The sequence below is a fragment of the Otolemur garnettii genome, unplaced genomic scaffold, assembly GCF_000181295.1.
Source record: "Otolemur garnettii isolate 467f Iridium unplaced genomic scaffold, OtoGar3 scaffold00005, whole genome shotgun sequence".
NCBI lineage: Eukaryota > Metazoa > Chordata > Mammalia > Primates > Galagidae > Otolemur > Otolemur garnettii.
In genome coordinates this window covers 15,957,234-15,975,688 of record NW_003852400.1, presented here as the reverse complement: position 1 = coordinate 15,975,688, position 18,455 = coordinate 15,957,234, and the positions used below count along the sequence as shown (strand labels likewise).

Here is an 18,455-nt window from a genome sequence, read left to right as displayed (position 1 = left end):
GATCAGTAGGTGGCAGAAAATCACACACTCTAGGGCTAACAATTTTTCTTTCAGTTCTCCTGTGACCAAATGAAACCACTAAACTACTTCAGAACAATGCTTGTGATGGCAATTACTACATACAGTGAAGATGAGGAAATGGCACAACTCCAAGATAGAGTTAAATTTGCTTGAGGTATGAGAGGAAATCATATGACAAGCCAAAGTCTTCCTTTCAAACTTATAATTTTATAACTTCGTATATTATCCTGCTATCAGAATGTGTGAGTCTAAGTGTACAATACACCTGATCTCCTGCACACTGAAGGGCCCCCAGGCATTGAGCACCTGCTGTGAACTGGTCCAGGGCCAGGTACTTACTTAATCAGGGCAAAGCTTACTTCCATGCTATGTTTTTCTTCACTATCCTGTGCCACGTCACTGGATGCTAAACTGTATTATGCTGTTTGTGCTGCTTGTCGACACAGTTTTATTTCTATGTACATCATAAAATAAATGTCTTTATTTGGATGCTTGTAACATACAAAATTTATTCTGGCAGCTCTCCCTTTTCACTCAAAGAAGGTCTTTCAGGGTTTTGATCTCACAAGCAATTGCCATAAATACTTTTAAAGATGTTTCCTTTGATTCAGTTGGTTTAAGACCATGTCAGGTAATAATAATAATAGCATCAAACAATTACATAACACATACTGTGGGCCAGACACTACTCTGAGTGTCTGACATATAATTAACTTGCAGAACAAAGATGAGTCTATTAAAAGGCATAGGGTAACTTTAAAGTCTGAAATATTCTAATTCCCAAAATATTTAGTGACCTAAGTTGGAGCCATGAGGAAAAATATGCTATGGTATGGAGGTAGGAGTGCTCTGAATGCCTAGCAAAAGTTGCCTTTGAAATCGAGAAAAACTCACAGACCTGCAGACTAGGGCATCATCATCAGAAGCCAGAAGGACGTGGTTTTAAGGTTGAAATATTAAACGGAACTTAAGTTTCACCATAGTTCTGCTTAGCTTCTTAAACTGAGTTATTTGAATACTAATAAAATTTTTTACATCAGAAGAACTTAAAGTACTTAAAAAAGGGAATTGAACAGATTAGTCTAGAATGTTTAAAAGGATTTACTTAGTAAAAAATTTTTCGGGCTCAGCACCTATAGCTCAACCAGCTAAGGCACCAGCCACGTACACCTAAGGTGGCGGGTTCAAATCCCCAGCCCAGACCCGCCAAACAACAATGATGGCTGCAACCAAAAAATAGCCAGGCATTGTGGCGGGCACCTGTGGTCCCAGCTACTTGGGAGGCGGAGGCAGGAGACTCGCTTGAGCCCAGGAGTTGGAGGTTGCTGTGAGCTGTAATGCCACGGCACTCTGCCCAGGGGGACAGCTTGAGACTCTGTCTCAAAAAAAAAAAAAAAATTTTTTTTCAGGGCATCAAATACTATTCAAAAGTTTTATGATTTACATATAGAACAAAAAAACTTATAAGTTGACCTAGGAAGCTTAAGAGAATTAGGCTTAAAATTTGTAATTTGAAGTATAATTTTCACAAACAAATCTCACAACAGTCTTCACACAGAACACTCTCATAATTAGCAAATAATGCCTTCTTGTTGTTGGTTATGAAGATAAAGAGGTTCTGCCTTTAGTGTGGTATGTGACTCCAGAAAACACTCAATAACCGATCTGTTGCTATTGTCCTTGTTATTACTGTTATTATTAACATAGTTATTATATCACTAACCTCCCTGTCTTGCCTAGATTTGGAGGTATGGGTTAAGTTAAGACCAGCTCTGTCACTTAAGGGCAAAGCAATCAAGCCTTCTCTTAGAAGACACAATTTAGATCGATTTTAATTCACTTTGATAATTTTATTTTTAACTAATCTGCCTAACATCATTTTTTTGTTTTTTTATTTGATTATTTATTTTACTTTTTTATCCATTTGTGTAAAAAGACTTTTTTTTATTAATCGATTCAGGTTCATTGAGGTACAAAGAATCAGGTTACACTGTTTGCAGTTTTTAGGTAAAGTCCCTTTAATAGTTGTGTCTCAACCCCAAGAGGTATGCCATATACCCCCGTCCCCCTTCTTCCTCCCGGCTCCCCACTTCCTCATTCCCCTGCCCCCTACCTTGAATTTGAGTTCTTCTCTTATGTGGGTATATATTAAATTATCTACTGGCTTCATGATTTTGATGATTTTAAAACAACATTTAGTACTTTTAGAATAGAAGGGCACTGTCTCGAATTTTTAAAAAATGGTAAATTATTACTACTCCTAACCCTGCCAAAAAAATTACTGTTGAGCTAGAACAATTTTCACTGCAAGTATATTTATTCAATGATACAAAATTTTCTAGATATTTTCATTTAATTAAAATGTTTTAAAGTCTATTTTGATAGTAACAAGACTGAGACATTTCACTTACTTATAACCCCACGCAGTTATTCCTAATATGAGGGCCAGCACTAAAATGGTGCCAGCAATTATGCCTATTATAATGTTGGTGCCAGCAACACCTGGAAGGAAAAAGAACAAAGTACATCAGTGACAGAAAATTCTTCTAGGAACTTTACTATCCAGATTTGTCATCATCACATTAACAACAATTTTTTTTTAATGAGTGTTTTTGAAAGGAAAGAAAAATCAACTACAATTTAGTAATTCACATGATTTTTTAAAATAACTTTTTGCACATGTTCCTTGTGTCCAAGTATAATTTGCACAGTTGTATTTTCCATGTATTTATCTGGAAAACAGGATGCATCGAACTGAAAGAGGGAAAAGTACTGATGCAAAAAAGGGGGTGAGGGATACTAACTATCACGTATGTCGGCCCAGCACCCTTTAGGGAGGAACTTATAGAAAACCTGTGTTCCTTTTGACTCTCACCACTTTCTCAGAAATTCTGAAAATGTTATTGTGCGTATCACTCCAATATGACAACTAAGGCAAGGTCCTTACTCTTGTTGTGTTCATGTATGATAGTCCATCTCTCAAAGTAAATACACCATATTTTGCTGGGTGTAATGCACACTTTTTCCCTAATTTTTTAAGGAAAAATAAGGATGCATATTATACATGGGAATTAATTCCATATCTACATAAATGTTTTAAATTCTTTTATTTATGCTTATGCATAAAGGTCTAACTCTAGAAAACAATAATTATATCTGTAAAATACCCTTATGAACCTATGATGAACTTACAACAGAAGCATTTCAGCCAATGAAGAGTATGTATTTTTCTTCATGTACTTTAGGTGGGAGCTAGCAATCTAGCTGATATTTTTACAATTATTGTGAAATCCCTTGGAAAATGTTGAAATGGTTTTCATACATTGCAAGATTTAAGCTTTGAATTTAAATTAAAAAATTAAAATGGGCTCGGCACCTGTGGCTCAAATGGCTAAGGCGCCAGCCCCATACACCTGAGCTGGTGGGTTCAAATCCACCCTGGGCCCGCCAAACAACAATGATGGCTGCAACCAAAAAATAGCCAGGCGTTGTGGTGGGCGCCTGTAATCCCAGCTACTTGGGAGGTGGAGGCAGGAGACTCGCTTGAGCCCAGGAGTTGGAGGTTGCTGTGAGTTGTGACCTGTGATGCCACGGCACTCTACCCAGGGCAACAGCTTGAGGCTCTGTCTCAAAAAAAAAAAAAAAAAAATTAAAATGAACGATTTTTTTCTTGAAAGTTTGGACCAAAAATGTAGGTGCCTATTACTGACAGAAGCGCAGTAGAAACATCAAAACGATTAAACTTCTTAAGGGAGAAAACATGTCTACAGGCTTATATAATCAGTGCTCAGGTGGTGTAGATGATAAAAGCACTGGGCTTATAATTCCCAGTCTGGCCAGTGGTGGCTGTGACATTCTAGAGGAGGAGAACCCAAAGGAAAACAATGCCTGGTAGCTGGAGATTGGTGCTAAAGGAGGTGGCACCAGAGCGGCAAAGCGACAGGCAGGTAGAGTCCAGGGTAAGGCCGAAGCTGAGGACTCAGGATGGCACCGTTGAGTCAGCATCCATTGTCAATCATGCTGAGATATAATCCTTAAGGGAATCACGGCACAGAGAATGGTACAGTGAGTCAAAGGCTTGGTCAATAAGCTCAAGTGAAGGCCCAAGAATGGAAAGGCCTGATCTGAGCAAGGCCTGGCTCTGACACGAGGATGATGATTTATACTGCACATTTAATCACAGAGCTCTCATCCAGAGCCGCTCAGCTCCCTGTCTGCTCCACTCCTGAGGCATTCTTCTAGACACTGAAGGTCAGTAAGCATGAGTGAGTGAAGGAGATTCCAATTCCCCATGACAGAAATGGCAGTCTCTCTGTCAGGTGGCTCTCAGTAGTCATGCTGGACAGCAGAGGTAGGACATGAGCAGGCTGGTGACACTAACCTGCCAGGTCCTCTGTGGGATGAGTGGATCCAGATGCCAGAGGACCTTGGATTTTCTAACTCCAAGACCTAGCATTTCTGTCCTATCTTCTTTTTCTTCCAAGCATTTAACAGGGAACAATAAGCCTAGATGCTAGTCTTGATAATTTCTAAGTAATAGTAAGTTAGTTTTGACAAGTTGCTTAAATCCGTGTACCTAAATATCCTCATCTCTGCAGTGACAACTGAAACAAGCTCCATACTACCACTGCTAAGATTGGGGACTGCAAAAATCTTCACCACACCGCGACTTTCTTTATTAAAGTCTTACTAACTAAGCTTTTTTTTTTTAACCTATCTAGTTGACTAAAATGAATATATTCCTCTTTTCTTGTCCTTTGGGAGTAAATGGATTTCAGGATTTGAGTACTATTTCATGCAAAAGAACTCAATAATAAAATGTTAATTGGTTTAAAGGGGACATTTGCCTCCCAGGTATGCCTTCTTTCACATGACTGTATTTAATTTCTACTTCCCAACTTGGGCCAGCTTTTCTTTTTTTTTTTTTTTTTTTTTTTTTGAGACAGAGCCTCAAGCTGTCCCCCTGGGTAGAGTGCCATGGCATTACAGCTCACAGCAACCTCCAACTCCTGGGCTCAAGCGAGTCTCCTGCCTCCGCCTCCCAAGTAGCTGGGACTACAGGCGCCCGCCACAAAGCCCGGCTATTTTTTGGTTGCAGCCGTCATTGTTGTTTGGCGGGCCCGGGCTGGGGATTCAAACCCGCCACCTTAGGTGTACGTGGCTGGCGCCTTAGCCGGTTGAGCTATAGGCGCCGAGCCCAGCTTTTCTTTTCTTTTTCAATATTTAACAAATTTATGGGTACAAATTGAATTCTATTACATATATACAGCATAATAGTTAAGTCTGGGTTCTTAGAGCACTTATCATCCAAATCATGTATATGCTGTTTCTTATCCATGTCCTTAAAATCCTTCAAGTCACCATGGCAAAGTTTATATCTTCTAGTTCAGGCTACAAAAATGGGGTTGAATATCAGTGAGATTCTATTAAAATAAAATATTTAAAAAATTAATTCTTCAATTGTTCATTTTTCTTAATATTCTGTCTCAAGATATAAAGTTCTTCCTTTAAATTTAGACAGTTAAGTATTATGACTACTCTCTTCATTAGTGGCTGACACCCATAATCCTAGCATTCTGTAAGGCCAAGGAAGGTGGATTGCTAAACTCACAAACTCAAGACTAGCCTGAGCAAGACTGAGACCCCAACTCTACTAAAAATGAAAAACTGAGGGTTGCACCTGTGGCTCAAAAGAGTAGGGCGCCAGTCCCATATGCCGGAGGTGGCAGGTTCAAACCCAGCCCCGGCCAAAAACTGCAATAAAAAAAAAAAAGAAAAGAAAAACTGAGGCAAGAGGATCCCTTCAGCCCAAGAGTTTAAGGTTGCTATCAGATGTCATGCCATGACACTCTACTGAAGGTGACAAAATGAGACTCTGTCTCAAAAACAAACAGAAAAAGAAATGTTAACGTTTGTTGATGCCCTAGACAGGCACAATAGTTGACAAATCTCAGTCTGAAAGAAGGCTAAATCAGTAGACTACATTATATACAATATTACGGATCATCACAACTTAATAAGGATGATCAGTTTCACAAAGTGGACCCCAATTTACATTGAAATTCGTTATTATGTGGATATAATTTATTTTTGAGTTATCATAAAAATTAATTCAAATAAAAATGTCTTAAGAGCAGTTTTCTCTTTCCTTGTATATAAACACCACAAAATGATACCAAATTAAGTACCCACCATTTCCAGACAGAGTGATACCAGTCTTTTCATCATCATTGTGAGGAAAGTAAGTGTTGCAGTCAGCACCTATCCAGTGTCTGTTACACACGCACTTCAGCTCATTACTGCAAACCTGAAATCCAAAATCAAGCTAGAGTAAATGTCAACTCTGATACAGAGGCATGAAAAATAAACATTAATTTCTAATTATCACATACTTAGAATTTGATATTTAAAAATTATTGGCAATAATTAATAATAATTACATTATTTCTCACTCTAGTACCTAAAAAAGTATTTGCTGACCCAAAGGGAAGAAGAAAATTTAACAGAGGAATTAATCTGCATCTAAAAGAAATCAATGTAATTGTTGCCTTGATTTTCATTAACTTAAATTTTATGAGGGAGATTTAAAAAACTAAGCAGACATACAATCATCTGTCAATTATTCAATACAAAATTTTTTTTCTTCCAAAGGAAGGGTCTTTTTGATAAAAATGTTATTAATACTTTAGAGAGCTAAACAAGATAAAGAAAAGTCCAACAAAGACATGAGAAGGCCTGGTGGTCTGCAAGGCTCCAGGAAGAAAGCTTCAAAAGGGTGTAAAATCCTGGCTCCTCAGCCCAAGCCACAGAAACTAGTGATAGCAACCTCAGGAGCATGGGAACTAAGAACTCCCACAAATAAAGCGTAGAAAACAATGCACTTAGAAATGGCAATTTTTTTAATTGTATGAAAATGGTCTATCTTCATTCATCCACCCAGGAAACAGAATCTACACCCAGATCTTATAATTCAGAACAACTCTGAATGGAGTGAGAAGTAGGAGAGCTTTGTCAGGTTTAAGATTAGTGAAGTTCCTCCTAAGGCAACTCTTCACTGCAGGGAGAATTCTCTCTTGTCTGATCTAATTTTCAGGGGACAGCACACATCCATGTCTAAATGTAGCTATAGGCTCAGCGCCTGTGGCTCAACCGGCTAAGGCGCCAGCCATGTACACCTAAGGTGGCGGGTTCAAATCCCCAGCCCGGACTCGCCAAACAACAATGACGGCTACAACCAAAAAATAGCCGGGCGTTGTGGCGGGCGCCTGTGGTCCCAGCTAATTGGGAGGCGGAGGCAGGAGACTCGCTTGAGCCCAGGAGTTGGAGGTTGCTGTGAGCTGTAATGCCATAGCACTCTACCCAGGGGGACAGCTTGAGGCTCTGTCTCAAAAAATAAATAAATAAATAAATAAATGTAGCTATAAGATAGCCCCATTAGGAGCTGAAGATGAACACATAGGCAGAAAGAAAAAGGTTTAGGCTTAAAATCAAAAGGCCTGGATTTGAATTCCCTATTTTACTCCAGTCCTATTAAGGGACCTCAATCAGGTCACCACCTTCTTCGAGCATCAGTTTCTGTATCATTTGACAGTTAACAGTGGTACAGTAACAAGGACAGGGATGCCACTGTAAGATGATCACCATAAGTAACGGATAACATTTACTGAATACTCACTATGGCCCTGGCATTGTTTTAAGTGCTTTACAAGTAGTATCTGTTTTATTCCTTTTTTTTCAGACAGAATCTCAAGCAGTCACCCTGGGTAGAGTGCTGTTGCATCACAGCTCATAGCAACCTCCAACTCGGGCTCAAGCAATCCTCTTGCCTCAGTTTTTCTATTTTTAGTAGAGACGGGGTCTTGCTTTTGCTCAGGCTGATCTCAAACTCATGAGCTTGAGCAATCCACCCACCATGGCCTACCAGAGTACTAGGATTACAGGCGTGAGCCACTGTACCTGGCCAGTATCTGTTTTATTCTTCACACAATTCTATGAAGTAAGCACTATTATCATTTCCATTTTACAAAGGAAGAAACTGAATCACAGAGAATAAGTAATTAGTCCAATGTCACCCAAGTAGTAAGAAGCAGAGTTGGGATTCAAACCCAGACCATCTGATTGCAAGTTCATACTTTTTATTATATGATGTTAAAGCATCAAAAAGATTTACTGTATTTCTTGTATGAATTTTTTGTTTTATAGAGAGAGAGTTGAGCTATCATAAGTTAAAATTAGGTTATAAAATCTCTATAGGATGCATAATTATTCTTGATTATCTGGATGCTGTTGGTCATTTGACTTTAAGATAGATAAGGTTATCCATTTGCATGGATGATCAAGAAATAATTCTATTATTTTCTCCTGACTTCCCCCCAAAGTATTTCTCCCAAACATCCTTTTAATGACTAAAATGAGTTAGAAGACTGCTTTATAGTAGCAGAATTACTTAATTTATGTGTATATGTCTGTTCTATTCTTACATGCCATTAAGAATTTCTATCCTTTAGCAAGGAGTTACCAATTAGTTACTTCTTAGGTAAATTCTTGGCATATCCTTCAAGGCTGTAAATGGAATAACCAGGATTTAAGGCTTACAATTCCAAAACAAGGATCCTTTATCTTAACTGAGTAATACAAGACTTCATGCACAGAATCTTAGAATGAGAGTGAAAAGGAAATTATAGCATATTTAAAAGAAAAAGAACCAACACAAATTTATTTTTTAGTACAGTAATTCCTAACTGCAAGACAATGACAAAACTGTTATTACTAATAGAGGAGATATATTTAGCATAGAAATTTACTTATAATGGACCTGCATTATCTAATACTGTGGTATTAGATACTCCTGTTAGGAACATAGGAGGAGCAAGGGAAGCTTCATCTGTATTTACTGCTGCTCCCATTTCTCCCACTCTAGATCCACGGAAAAACCGTCTTCCATGACCCTGATGCCAAAAAGGTTGGGGACCACTCATCTAATATATAACTAAAAGAATCAAATTAAATATATTTCAAATGCCACTCTTTCTATTCATCTGTAAGAAACATTTCCCTAAATTATTCTGTTTTTATTTGGGGGGCTTATCCTTAGCTAGTATGTACTGGTGTGACTACAGCAGTTGTTTATGGTTCATTCAGATTGGTCAGTGCCCAGATCACACTAGTGTTAAACATGTGGCCAATGCCCTTGCTTTCTATTTCTTTTCAAAAAACAGATCTCATAATAGTTTGTTAACTAGTTCACTTGTGAACATTTGGCATTATATCAATATGTGTCTATGAGATCTAATTAACATGAAAGAAGATAGAAGAATTTGGTTAGGAAGATTATCCTTTTTCCTATTCCCAGGCTTTCTCAAGATTAAGCAACAGAAATATTATAGTACCCCTGATTAAATCAGTGTTTACAGACCAACTAGAAACATGGATAGTTGTGTTTTCCACCATAATTAGCAAAATCACAGTTTCATCATGTCTATTTCTGTGATATAAAATAAATGAATAGTTTCCCATGGTAAGGTACTAAATACTTACTCCATTTCCTGAACAAATAGTGCCTTCTTTACTGCTTAAACAAGTACTAAAGTTGAAGGAGGCCACAGGGAGACACCTGTGTTCTAAACACATCATTTGGGGACCACACGGTGTCCCATCTTCCACATAGCCAAGATCTATATCTTCTTCAAGCCTAACATGCCCGCCACTGAAAATAAATTAGGAGGAAAAAGAAAATGAGATTCCATTAATTGACATTCACCTCAAGAACATGCTTAAAGACCTAGAAGTGGGAAATGTCACTTCTCCTATTTTCTATTATTTAATAAAAACCAGTAGCATAAGCATATTCAAACTCTAAATGGAGAAAGCAATTGAATCTTTTGACCTAATTCTTATTGGAAACACTGATACAGTTTAATATTAAACATAATTATTATGACAAGGGCCTGAATAGAAACAGCTTTATCATTTGGACTACCATGTACAAATTAAGTAACCCATTATCATTAGTATTTGATTTGATAAGTAGGTTTTAAGATTTCAAATGTGTTTCAATGAGAACTGGTTTTGGTTTACATTACCCAAAATGAACACATTACATGTGAGAATGACTAAACTGCTACAGCGTCAATATTCAATATCTCCAGCCCATATATCAGTGGGGATACTGTGTTTTCCTGGTTGCCCCTATGTGCCTGGCATCCTACAGCTGTTAAATCTTGGATTAATGTCCCAGGGGATTGCTCTATCTCTCTCCATGGTGGATATCGTGTTTCATACATCCCCTTTCTCTTCCTTGGTTTTATTCCTTCATTTTAGTAGATGGCAATTTTGAGTAGCATCCTGAAAAAGGTGTAAGGGGGTAAATTTTGGACAAACATACATATCTAAAAATGTCTTTATTTTCTACCCTCCCATGACAGATATTTTGCCAGGTTATAAAATTCTACTTTGGAAATAAATTTCTCCATTGTGTTCTGATTCCCAGGGCTCCTTTTAATAAATCCTAAACCATTTTAATTCTTAACTCTTTGCTTTTTTTTCTCTCTGGAAACTTTCACGATTTTCTTTTCTTTATCCTAAGGTTTTAAAATGTCCTGGTTTTGTATCTAGATGCACTTCTAATTTCACTCATTGTACCCAGCCCTTGGCGATCCTGTTAAGATGGAAATTCAAGTCTTTCAGTAGTAGATACTTCCGAGTTCTTCATTAACAATTTCCTCCCTGCTGTTTTCTCCATTCCTTATTACTTCTAATTTGGTAAGTTTTTTTCTCTGTTCCATTTCTTTGCTTTTTAGCCTTACTCTGGAAGATAATTTCAACCACTGAGTTTCATTTGTGTTATCCCATATTTAATTTCCAACAGCTTTCTTTCCTTCTCTGAATGTTCCCTGGTTTTTTTTTTTTCTTTTTCAAATAGCACCCTATTTTCTCATTTGAAGTCTCTTCTCACTCATAAATACTGATAGGTGATTCTCTCCCCCTTCATTGTTTTTGTCTCCTTTTTTTCATGTTAGAGACTTTCTCCACATGTCTGATAATCTGTTCACAATTGAGATAGGGAACCGAATAGATGATCAGAAATTCTGACTGAATGTCACTGAGTCTGGGCCACTCCCATAGAGCCCCCTATCTCCACATTGCCTGCGGTCCTCCAGCTTGGAAACCTCCTTTATTATTCTCTGCTGGGTATACAGCCCACCATCTGCCAGAGGAGAGTGGACATCTTCTAAACTCTGTTTCCGAGCCTAGCTGAGTCAGGGAAGGTGACTTTATTTATTTCAGCTCCTTCACCCCCATTCCTTTCCTCCCTCTTTCAAAAGTAGATGATGCTGCCAGTTTCTGAGTCTTTTGGGAAAGGACAACGTATCCTGGATTGGTTCTCAGATTTGCCCATTTCTGACTTAACATTTCGGCACTCTTTGCTTCAGTAAGCCCAGTGTCATATGTCCGTTAGCTGTATGCATTCCAAATTGCTGTTGTCTCTTCTCCCTTTCTGCCTCCCTGTGGATATATCAACTCTAAAAAAAGATCCATTTAGTGTCATGTTAGAGGGATTTCAGAAGGGAACAAAAGTAGATGCATACCTTTAATACAACTAATTTTTACCCAGAAGTCCTTATCTATTTTCCTAAATAAGAAGGAAAGTAATTACCTGCAGTTTAATGTTCTTCCCTGCTGCACAACCAAAGTAGATGTGATCTCACCATCGAGTTCTCCAAGCCTCGGGATATTACCAATATTGGTACATAAAAGGTAACCACATAGCACATCCCTATGTCAAAAAAGTACCAATTCTTTACTTTTTTCTCCAAAGGTACAGCAAAGCATGTATAGACAGAAAAATATCTTCTCTCATTTTAGCATTTGCTTTTCATCGACTCTATTACTTACTCATGTATCAAACAAAATAAAATAAGCCCAAATGAGTTTAAAGTCTTATTGGTACACTAAAATCCCAATTGTTTTTCTTTCTAGCTTTTTCTTTACTCTCCATTAGTTTTAAGTGTTTAAAGAAAATTATCCATCAAATGGACTTTTGTATCAGAATCTGTTTTTCCATAACACTTTACTAGACAAGCCTATTTTTAATATCTGATATGTGAATGAATAACCTTTGCATGAGCATTTATTTTCTGGAATACAGATGTTTCTCCAACCTATTGCCCAGTATTAGAAAAGAGATTATAAGAATATTGCATATATTTTAAAGATTTCCAATGATAAAGTCTCAACATCCTTCTTTCAATATATTTCACAACTTCCCCCAACCATCACATACTCAGACACTTCTAACTTAACCTACAAAATATCTTAATAGGTGTAAGTACTTTTTTATATATACATATTCTTTATTTCCAGTGCATTTTAATTATTAATAGTGATAATAATTAACATATATTTTAACAAATGTCTTATGAAGACTGATCAGTAGTAGGCCAGAAAGATTAGATATGGAAATATCAGATTTTATCAGATAGAGAAAAAAGAAAAATTAGAACCTGTACCTGTCACCAATATAATAAAATTGTACATTAATTTATTCTTTAAAATAATAAATAAATTTTAAATTATATCATCATTTTACTGTATCTATCATAAGCAAACTGCTTTCTCAACACACAAAAAACATTCATTCAAAATTTTTTTAATTTCACTTATATGTATGAACTGTGTTAAGTAATTTAGAATATATAAAGAAAATTAGACATAATCTTCACCCTCAAGGAAATTATCTTCTGGATGAGATAATAAATCACATACATAAACAACTTTAAAACAGAACTAGGGGCAAAGGCTATGAGTAATAGGTCCATAGGAGTTTAGAAGAGAAGGGAAAGATACTTTATCCCTAGAGTAAATCAGGAAATAATTTATAGAGAAAGTATTTTCTACTTTGAAGAACAGATACATTTTTAACTGGCAGTGGTGTAAGTATAAAGGAAGCTTTCTGAGGAGTGAATAGCACAAACACAGGCACAAAAGCAGAACAGTGTGATGCACATATAAGGAACAGTAAGGTTTGTTAAACTTGGAAGAACAGAGAAGAAAAAATAAAAAATGTAGGTGGGCAAACTGTGGAAGAGGTACAGTGTCAAGCTAAGGTTCCATTTTATGTACTAAATAAAACTGTCATTCAGAAAAGTGGTAAAGAGAGAGTTCTGAAATCAAATGGCCTGAATTCCAACTCTACCTTTTATTAATATCCTATGTGTATGACTTACACAAACTAATTAACTGTGTCTCAGTTTCCTCCTCCATACAATGGGAAGACTGCCATACAGATTAATTGGCATAGCTGGGCACAGTGGCTCACACCTACAGGCACAGCACTTTGAGGAGGGAGGACTGCCTAAGGCCAGCCTGAGCAACTTAGCAAGACCCCATCTCTACAAAAAATTTAAAAAATAAAATTTAACCAGCTGTAGTGGCATGCACCTGTAGTCCTAGTTGCTTAGGATGCTAAGACAGAAAGATAATTTAAGTCCAGGAGTTTGAGGCTACAGCGAGCTATGATTGTACCACTGTCTCTTTTTTAAAAACTCAAAAGAATAAAAGATTAGAAGGCACAGCTCATTGTAAAGTGTGATACAGTACTTAACACACAGTGTTCACTCATGGACAACGTGCAGAGGGAAGATAGGAGTCAAGGGCCACTCTGAGTGAGATACTGAGGTCTTGGGTAAAAAGAGGTGGCTTAGGAACATCAGAGCCACTTAATTCAATTCAATACCACTGAGTATGTATTTTTTTTTTTGCTTTGCTGTGCAGAAACTTTTTTTTTTTTATTAAATCATAGCTATGTACATTAATGCAGTCATGGGATACAATGTGCTGGTTTTATATACAATTTGAAATATTTTCATCAAACTGGTTAACAAAGCCTTCATGGTAGGTTCTTAGTTCTTGTGTTAAGACATTTATATTCTACATTTAGAAAGAGTCACATGTACCCTCGTAAGATGAACCACAGTTGTGGTCCCACCAATCACCCTCCCTCCACCCAGCCTCCCTGAGTATGTATTTTGGTGGCTTTACTTTTTACTGCTTTTGAGATGTTCTGGAAGATGTCTTCCAGGTAAGCAGGTGATCTGGGCCTTACGAGAGAGGTCGGGACATGTGATAAAATTTGAGGGCCCTCTGTGTAGGTGATGCTGGGCCCCGGGGAAGCAGTGAGGTGAGGTGAGGAGGCAAAGCACACTTCATGGGATGCAGCAAACGGGTCTTCTGGTTGCTCAGAACCCGTCACTGCCACCTCACCGTTTGTTGCACTGTATCCAGGTGTCTTTGTCTTTCCCACAGTTGCCCTTCTCGGTCCCTTCGATATTCAGTTTCTCATAGCAGTATTTGTCTGATGCTGTCACCTCTGAAGCAGAATAAAATTTTCTGTCAGTGAGGGAGGTAATGAGGGAGCTGCTCAAAATGGTCTCAGGGAGGAAAAATTGCAATTTAAAGATTCTTTTTCACTACAGTGTTAACGATTCCCAAAATGATGCCCATGGTTCACAAGAGTTTTCCAACATCATAGACATCCATGACTCAGGTACATTTTTCACAAATGCTTGCTTGAAATTTGAAAAAAAAAAAAGTATTTAGATATCTGATGAGACTTGGGTTATAAAAACAACATTCCTAAGGATGTGGCCAGTAATGAGAGGATGCTGATACCAAACAGTTCCTTAAATGAACACTCCTTGCTTTAATCTCAGTGCCAGATATCCTGCATGAATTTCTCACACAGCAAATTTTAATTATTAAGACAATGTTATTAAAATAATTATGTACTATAATTACATTCAAGAAACAGCAATACAATTTCTACCCTGCTCATTAATTCTTAACAGCTATCAAAAACAATTTTATTTTGCCTTTAGACAAGCTTGAATTCATGCTAAATCTCTGAGAGTAAAAAAACATTTTAAGGTATGTCAGCACCTTGGTCGGGTGTTTATCTTTTCTGTCACCAAGGTTGGTTGATAGTTATCTAAAACTTAAAACAAAGTGACTTTTGGAAACAAATCAAAGCCTACCTTCAATATAAATATTAGTACATATGAAATATATACTAAGTATGTTGGTAATTTCTGTACCTACTTATATTGTCAACTGTTACTTTTGCCCAAGTGAAGGAACCAAAAGCAATTACCTCTTTGTTCAGAGTACAAACCTGTAGAGATAAATTTTTCATCCATTTCAATGTTTCTAGTTTAAAAGAGAGTATGCACTTACTCTCCTAAAAGGATTATAGTCACTACCTATGACTGTTAAGAAATACAATTTTATAATTTTTTTCCTAATATATGTTGTCAAAAGAGTTTAGAACAAAAGCTGCTTCTTAAAGTTTGAGCCAGGCATACTTCCAGAAAATAATATATTGCTTAACATTGAAATATAAATTGAAATAGAGTTTGCAGATGTTATTACATCGGTGATGTTAATAACAGATGTTGTATATCATTCTCTGATAATCAGACAAATTTTGAAGTCAGTAACATTAAAATTTCTTTCTGACACAGGAAAGCAACCTCAGCAGAAGGTCCCCTACAACGAGGAAAACCAGCTAAAGTTTAAGGAATGTAGCTAAGGAGGAAAAAACAACTGTAGCTAAAATGCTACAGGTGTAAATTCAGGATGCCCTGTCCAGGGTCCATGTCCATCCATATGGTTGTACAGGTTTTGCTTAAGGGAACTTAATTGATGAGAGTGTACGTGGAGCTGAAGTCTAGCTTTGTTCTGTTCTCCAAGCTGTGCCCTTGCACGGGCTTCACTTGCCTGGCAGCAAAAGCACCTTCTGACTTGTCCACATGCATACCTACTAGCCAAGATGTGTAGGGTGGTGTCTTACACATAACCTCACTCTAATTTCCAGAAATATGTCCCTGCTAAGACCTTCATAGCTTAAAAACTCCTCAGTTAAAAAAGTAGTTAAAAATTTACTTATGTGCTGGTTTCAAGAATGCATTACAGAAAAAACAAATATTTCCTTCTAGTTTGCATGTCCAGGAGAAGTCTGACTGATGTCACATTTTAAATATGATCAAGTCACACTACTTACTTTGCCCCCAGATGTATTTGCATTGTCTATCCCTGGTTTTGCATCTTCCTCCAAAGCAAATTCCCTAAAATGGAAATGCAAGTACCCATTATTGATGTAATATCTGCTTACATCAGATAACTGAAGAGGTAAATATGATTGGAAAAAAAAATATTAGACCAATATTATAAAGGCCTTTTATCTGCAGAATTGACTCAGAACATTTAAACTGATCTTTCTACTTTGATAAGATTTCAGTATTTCTTTCATGCTGGCACACATTAAAAATTTAGATAAAAATGAAGTTACCTACCTGAACACCATCACAAGAATATCCATCCATTTTATGAATATTAGGGGCACACTAGGAAAGAGAACAAACTATGAACCAAACATAGAGCAAAATATTAGGCTGAACTAATTCCTTTAGTGCTTTCGTTTTTAAAATCACTTCAGGTAACATGGCTAGTCTATTAAACCATCTAAAAATAAAGACCAAGAGAACACAAGAGGAAATACAACTCTGCTGCATTTTCCCCCCAAATATGGATCTGTCAGGGGCAAAGACAGCTGATTACACAGGAGCAAATAAAAGAAGTGACTGCAATAGACTCAGCAAGAGCATCTTGCTTCATACGGATACACCGTTCCTTAGAGCTGGAAAAAGGAAAGCATAAAACGGAAGCAAGGAGCATGTCCACAAGGTGGAGAAGTAACTAGTTTTCTCTCTTTTGCTGTGAAAGGCTACACAGCCCTTATGCTTAAAATCATGACTTTCTAACAGAAGTATACTTTGACAATCTTACAAAAGGACACTCTTTATAACCCCACGTTTTGTCTTGCAGCAATGAAAGAAAGTCACAAAGGACTCATCATATAAACAGACATTAATTTTTAAACTTATGATGCATCTTTTTCTATCAATATAGTAATTATATAGTCATTTGAGAAAAGTCAGGAAATAAAAAAAGTTAGAAAAAAAAATGGAATAAGTTCACTCACATTCCCCCATCCAAAGGCAGCGATTTTTACATATATATTTTGGTACATTTTTCTCTCCACATTTTTCAATAAAAATTGATATATTTAAATATAAGTATGATCTAATTATAGGTAACATTTTACATTCTGGTTCTTCCTTTTATTTTGTCATATAAATTCTTCATGTTGTAATAAATTTTTTGTAGGTACCATTTTTAATGGCTATAACAGTGCATTGAGCTAACAGTGCACTATAGCAATCATTTTGATCCCCAATTAATTTATGCTGCTATAATCAGTGCAACAGGAGCATTAGTAGATGTGTACACACATCATTTTTAGATTTAGGATTTTTTTGAAACTCCTGGTTATTTATAGTCACATTCCAAAGCAGTTGCTCAAAACCTCTTTCTATCTAGGAGCCTTACGTGTCATCATTCATTGAATCCTCCTCATCAATAGGTGTAAGCTTAGAAGACATTGCAAATTAGATGGCAGGAAAGGAAAAATACTTCTACATGGAAGATCTTTAACCTCTTAGGATGATTAATTTTAAAATAAAACATTTTAATGGTCAACGGAGGTATACCACTATTGAATCCTTCTTCTCCGAAAAAAAAATATGTAGGCAGTCCTCACTTTGCGCAACTCTGAATTCAGATGCATGAATTTCAGTTTCCATGGTTTTGTTAAAAAATACCAGTCCCGTAATAACACAGTACCGATTTCAGTTACCACAGTTATTATTGAGAATAAGTGCATAAAGCACAACTTTGCTACTCGCTCTTTAGTCTACTGATCCCTAGGCAAATAACAGGTGTCTGCCATGGTCAGTGACATACCCTGTTATTTCTTTTCAAATTTGGTCAGTGACTGGTTACTGCCCACCTGTTTATACAACTCATGAATAGACAGTAAACATGTAGTTGTGTTGCTTTTCTGTCTTCCAGTGACACCTTGTGACATTTTACAAATATGGAAAAGCAAAAGAGGGAATTAGCCAGTGAAGATGGACGTGTAGCAAAGACATGAAAAATGATGACATCAGAAGTGAAATTTGATTTGAACATAAATGGAGCCACAGGAAAATAATAGCCAACAGTAGGAACATAATACTGTTGTTCAAGAGACTCTGTATATGCAGAGGAACTTAGTGAAGAAGAACTTATCAGCAAAAATGAATGAAGTAGTTGCAACGTAATGTAAGTAAAGATGTCCCAGAGGAGGTGATGCCACCAAGATATTTCACATTCACATTTTCACATCTCTCAGAGATATCTCCTGACATTGAAGGCACAAAGAATATGGGCAGTGCCTGTGGCTCAAGGAGTAGGGCACCAGCCCCATATACTGGGGGTGGCGGGTTCAAGCCTGGCCCCAGCCAAAACAGCAACAACAAAAAAAGAAAACACGGCTC

The 18,455-nt window shown here is 37.0% G+C and overlaps 1 protein-coding gene across 3 annotated transcripts in view; it reads right to left on the bottom strand.

The window, feature by feature from the left end:
• ADAM22 (ADAM metallopeptidase domain 22) overlaps positions 1–18,455 on the bottom strand; it is a 255,911-nt gene that overhangs the window by 34,358 nt on the left and 203,098 nt on the right. For all 3 annotated transcript variants that reach the window (XM_003782646.3, XM_003782645.3, XM_003782647.3), the window contains exons 19-25: positions 16,371–16,421; positions 16,079–16,142; positions 14,284–14,389; positions 11,678–11,797; positions 9,559–9,727; positions 6,214–6,328; positions 2,433–2,523 (exon numbers count right to left, since the gene is read on the bottom strand). In XM_003782646.3, coding sequence (XP_003782694.1) covers positions 2,433–2,523; positions 6,214–6,328; positions 9,559–9,727; positions 11,678–11,797; positions 14,284–14,389; positions 16,079–16,142; positions 16,371–16,421 — 716 coding nt within the window. The remainder of the gene's footprint in view (positions 1–2,432; positions 2,524–6,213; positions 6,329–9,558; positions 9,728–11,677; positions 11,798–14,283; positions 14,390–16,078; positions 16,143–16,370; positions 16,422–18,455) is intronic.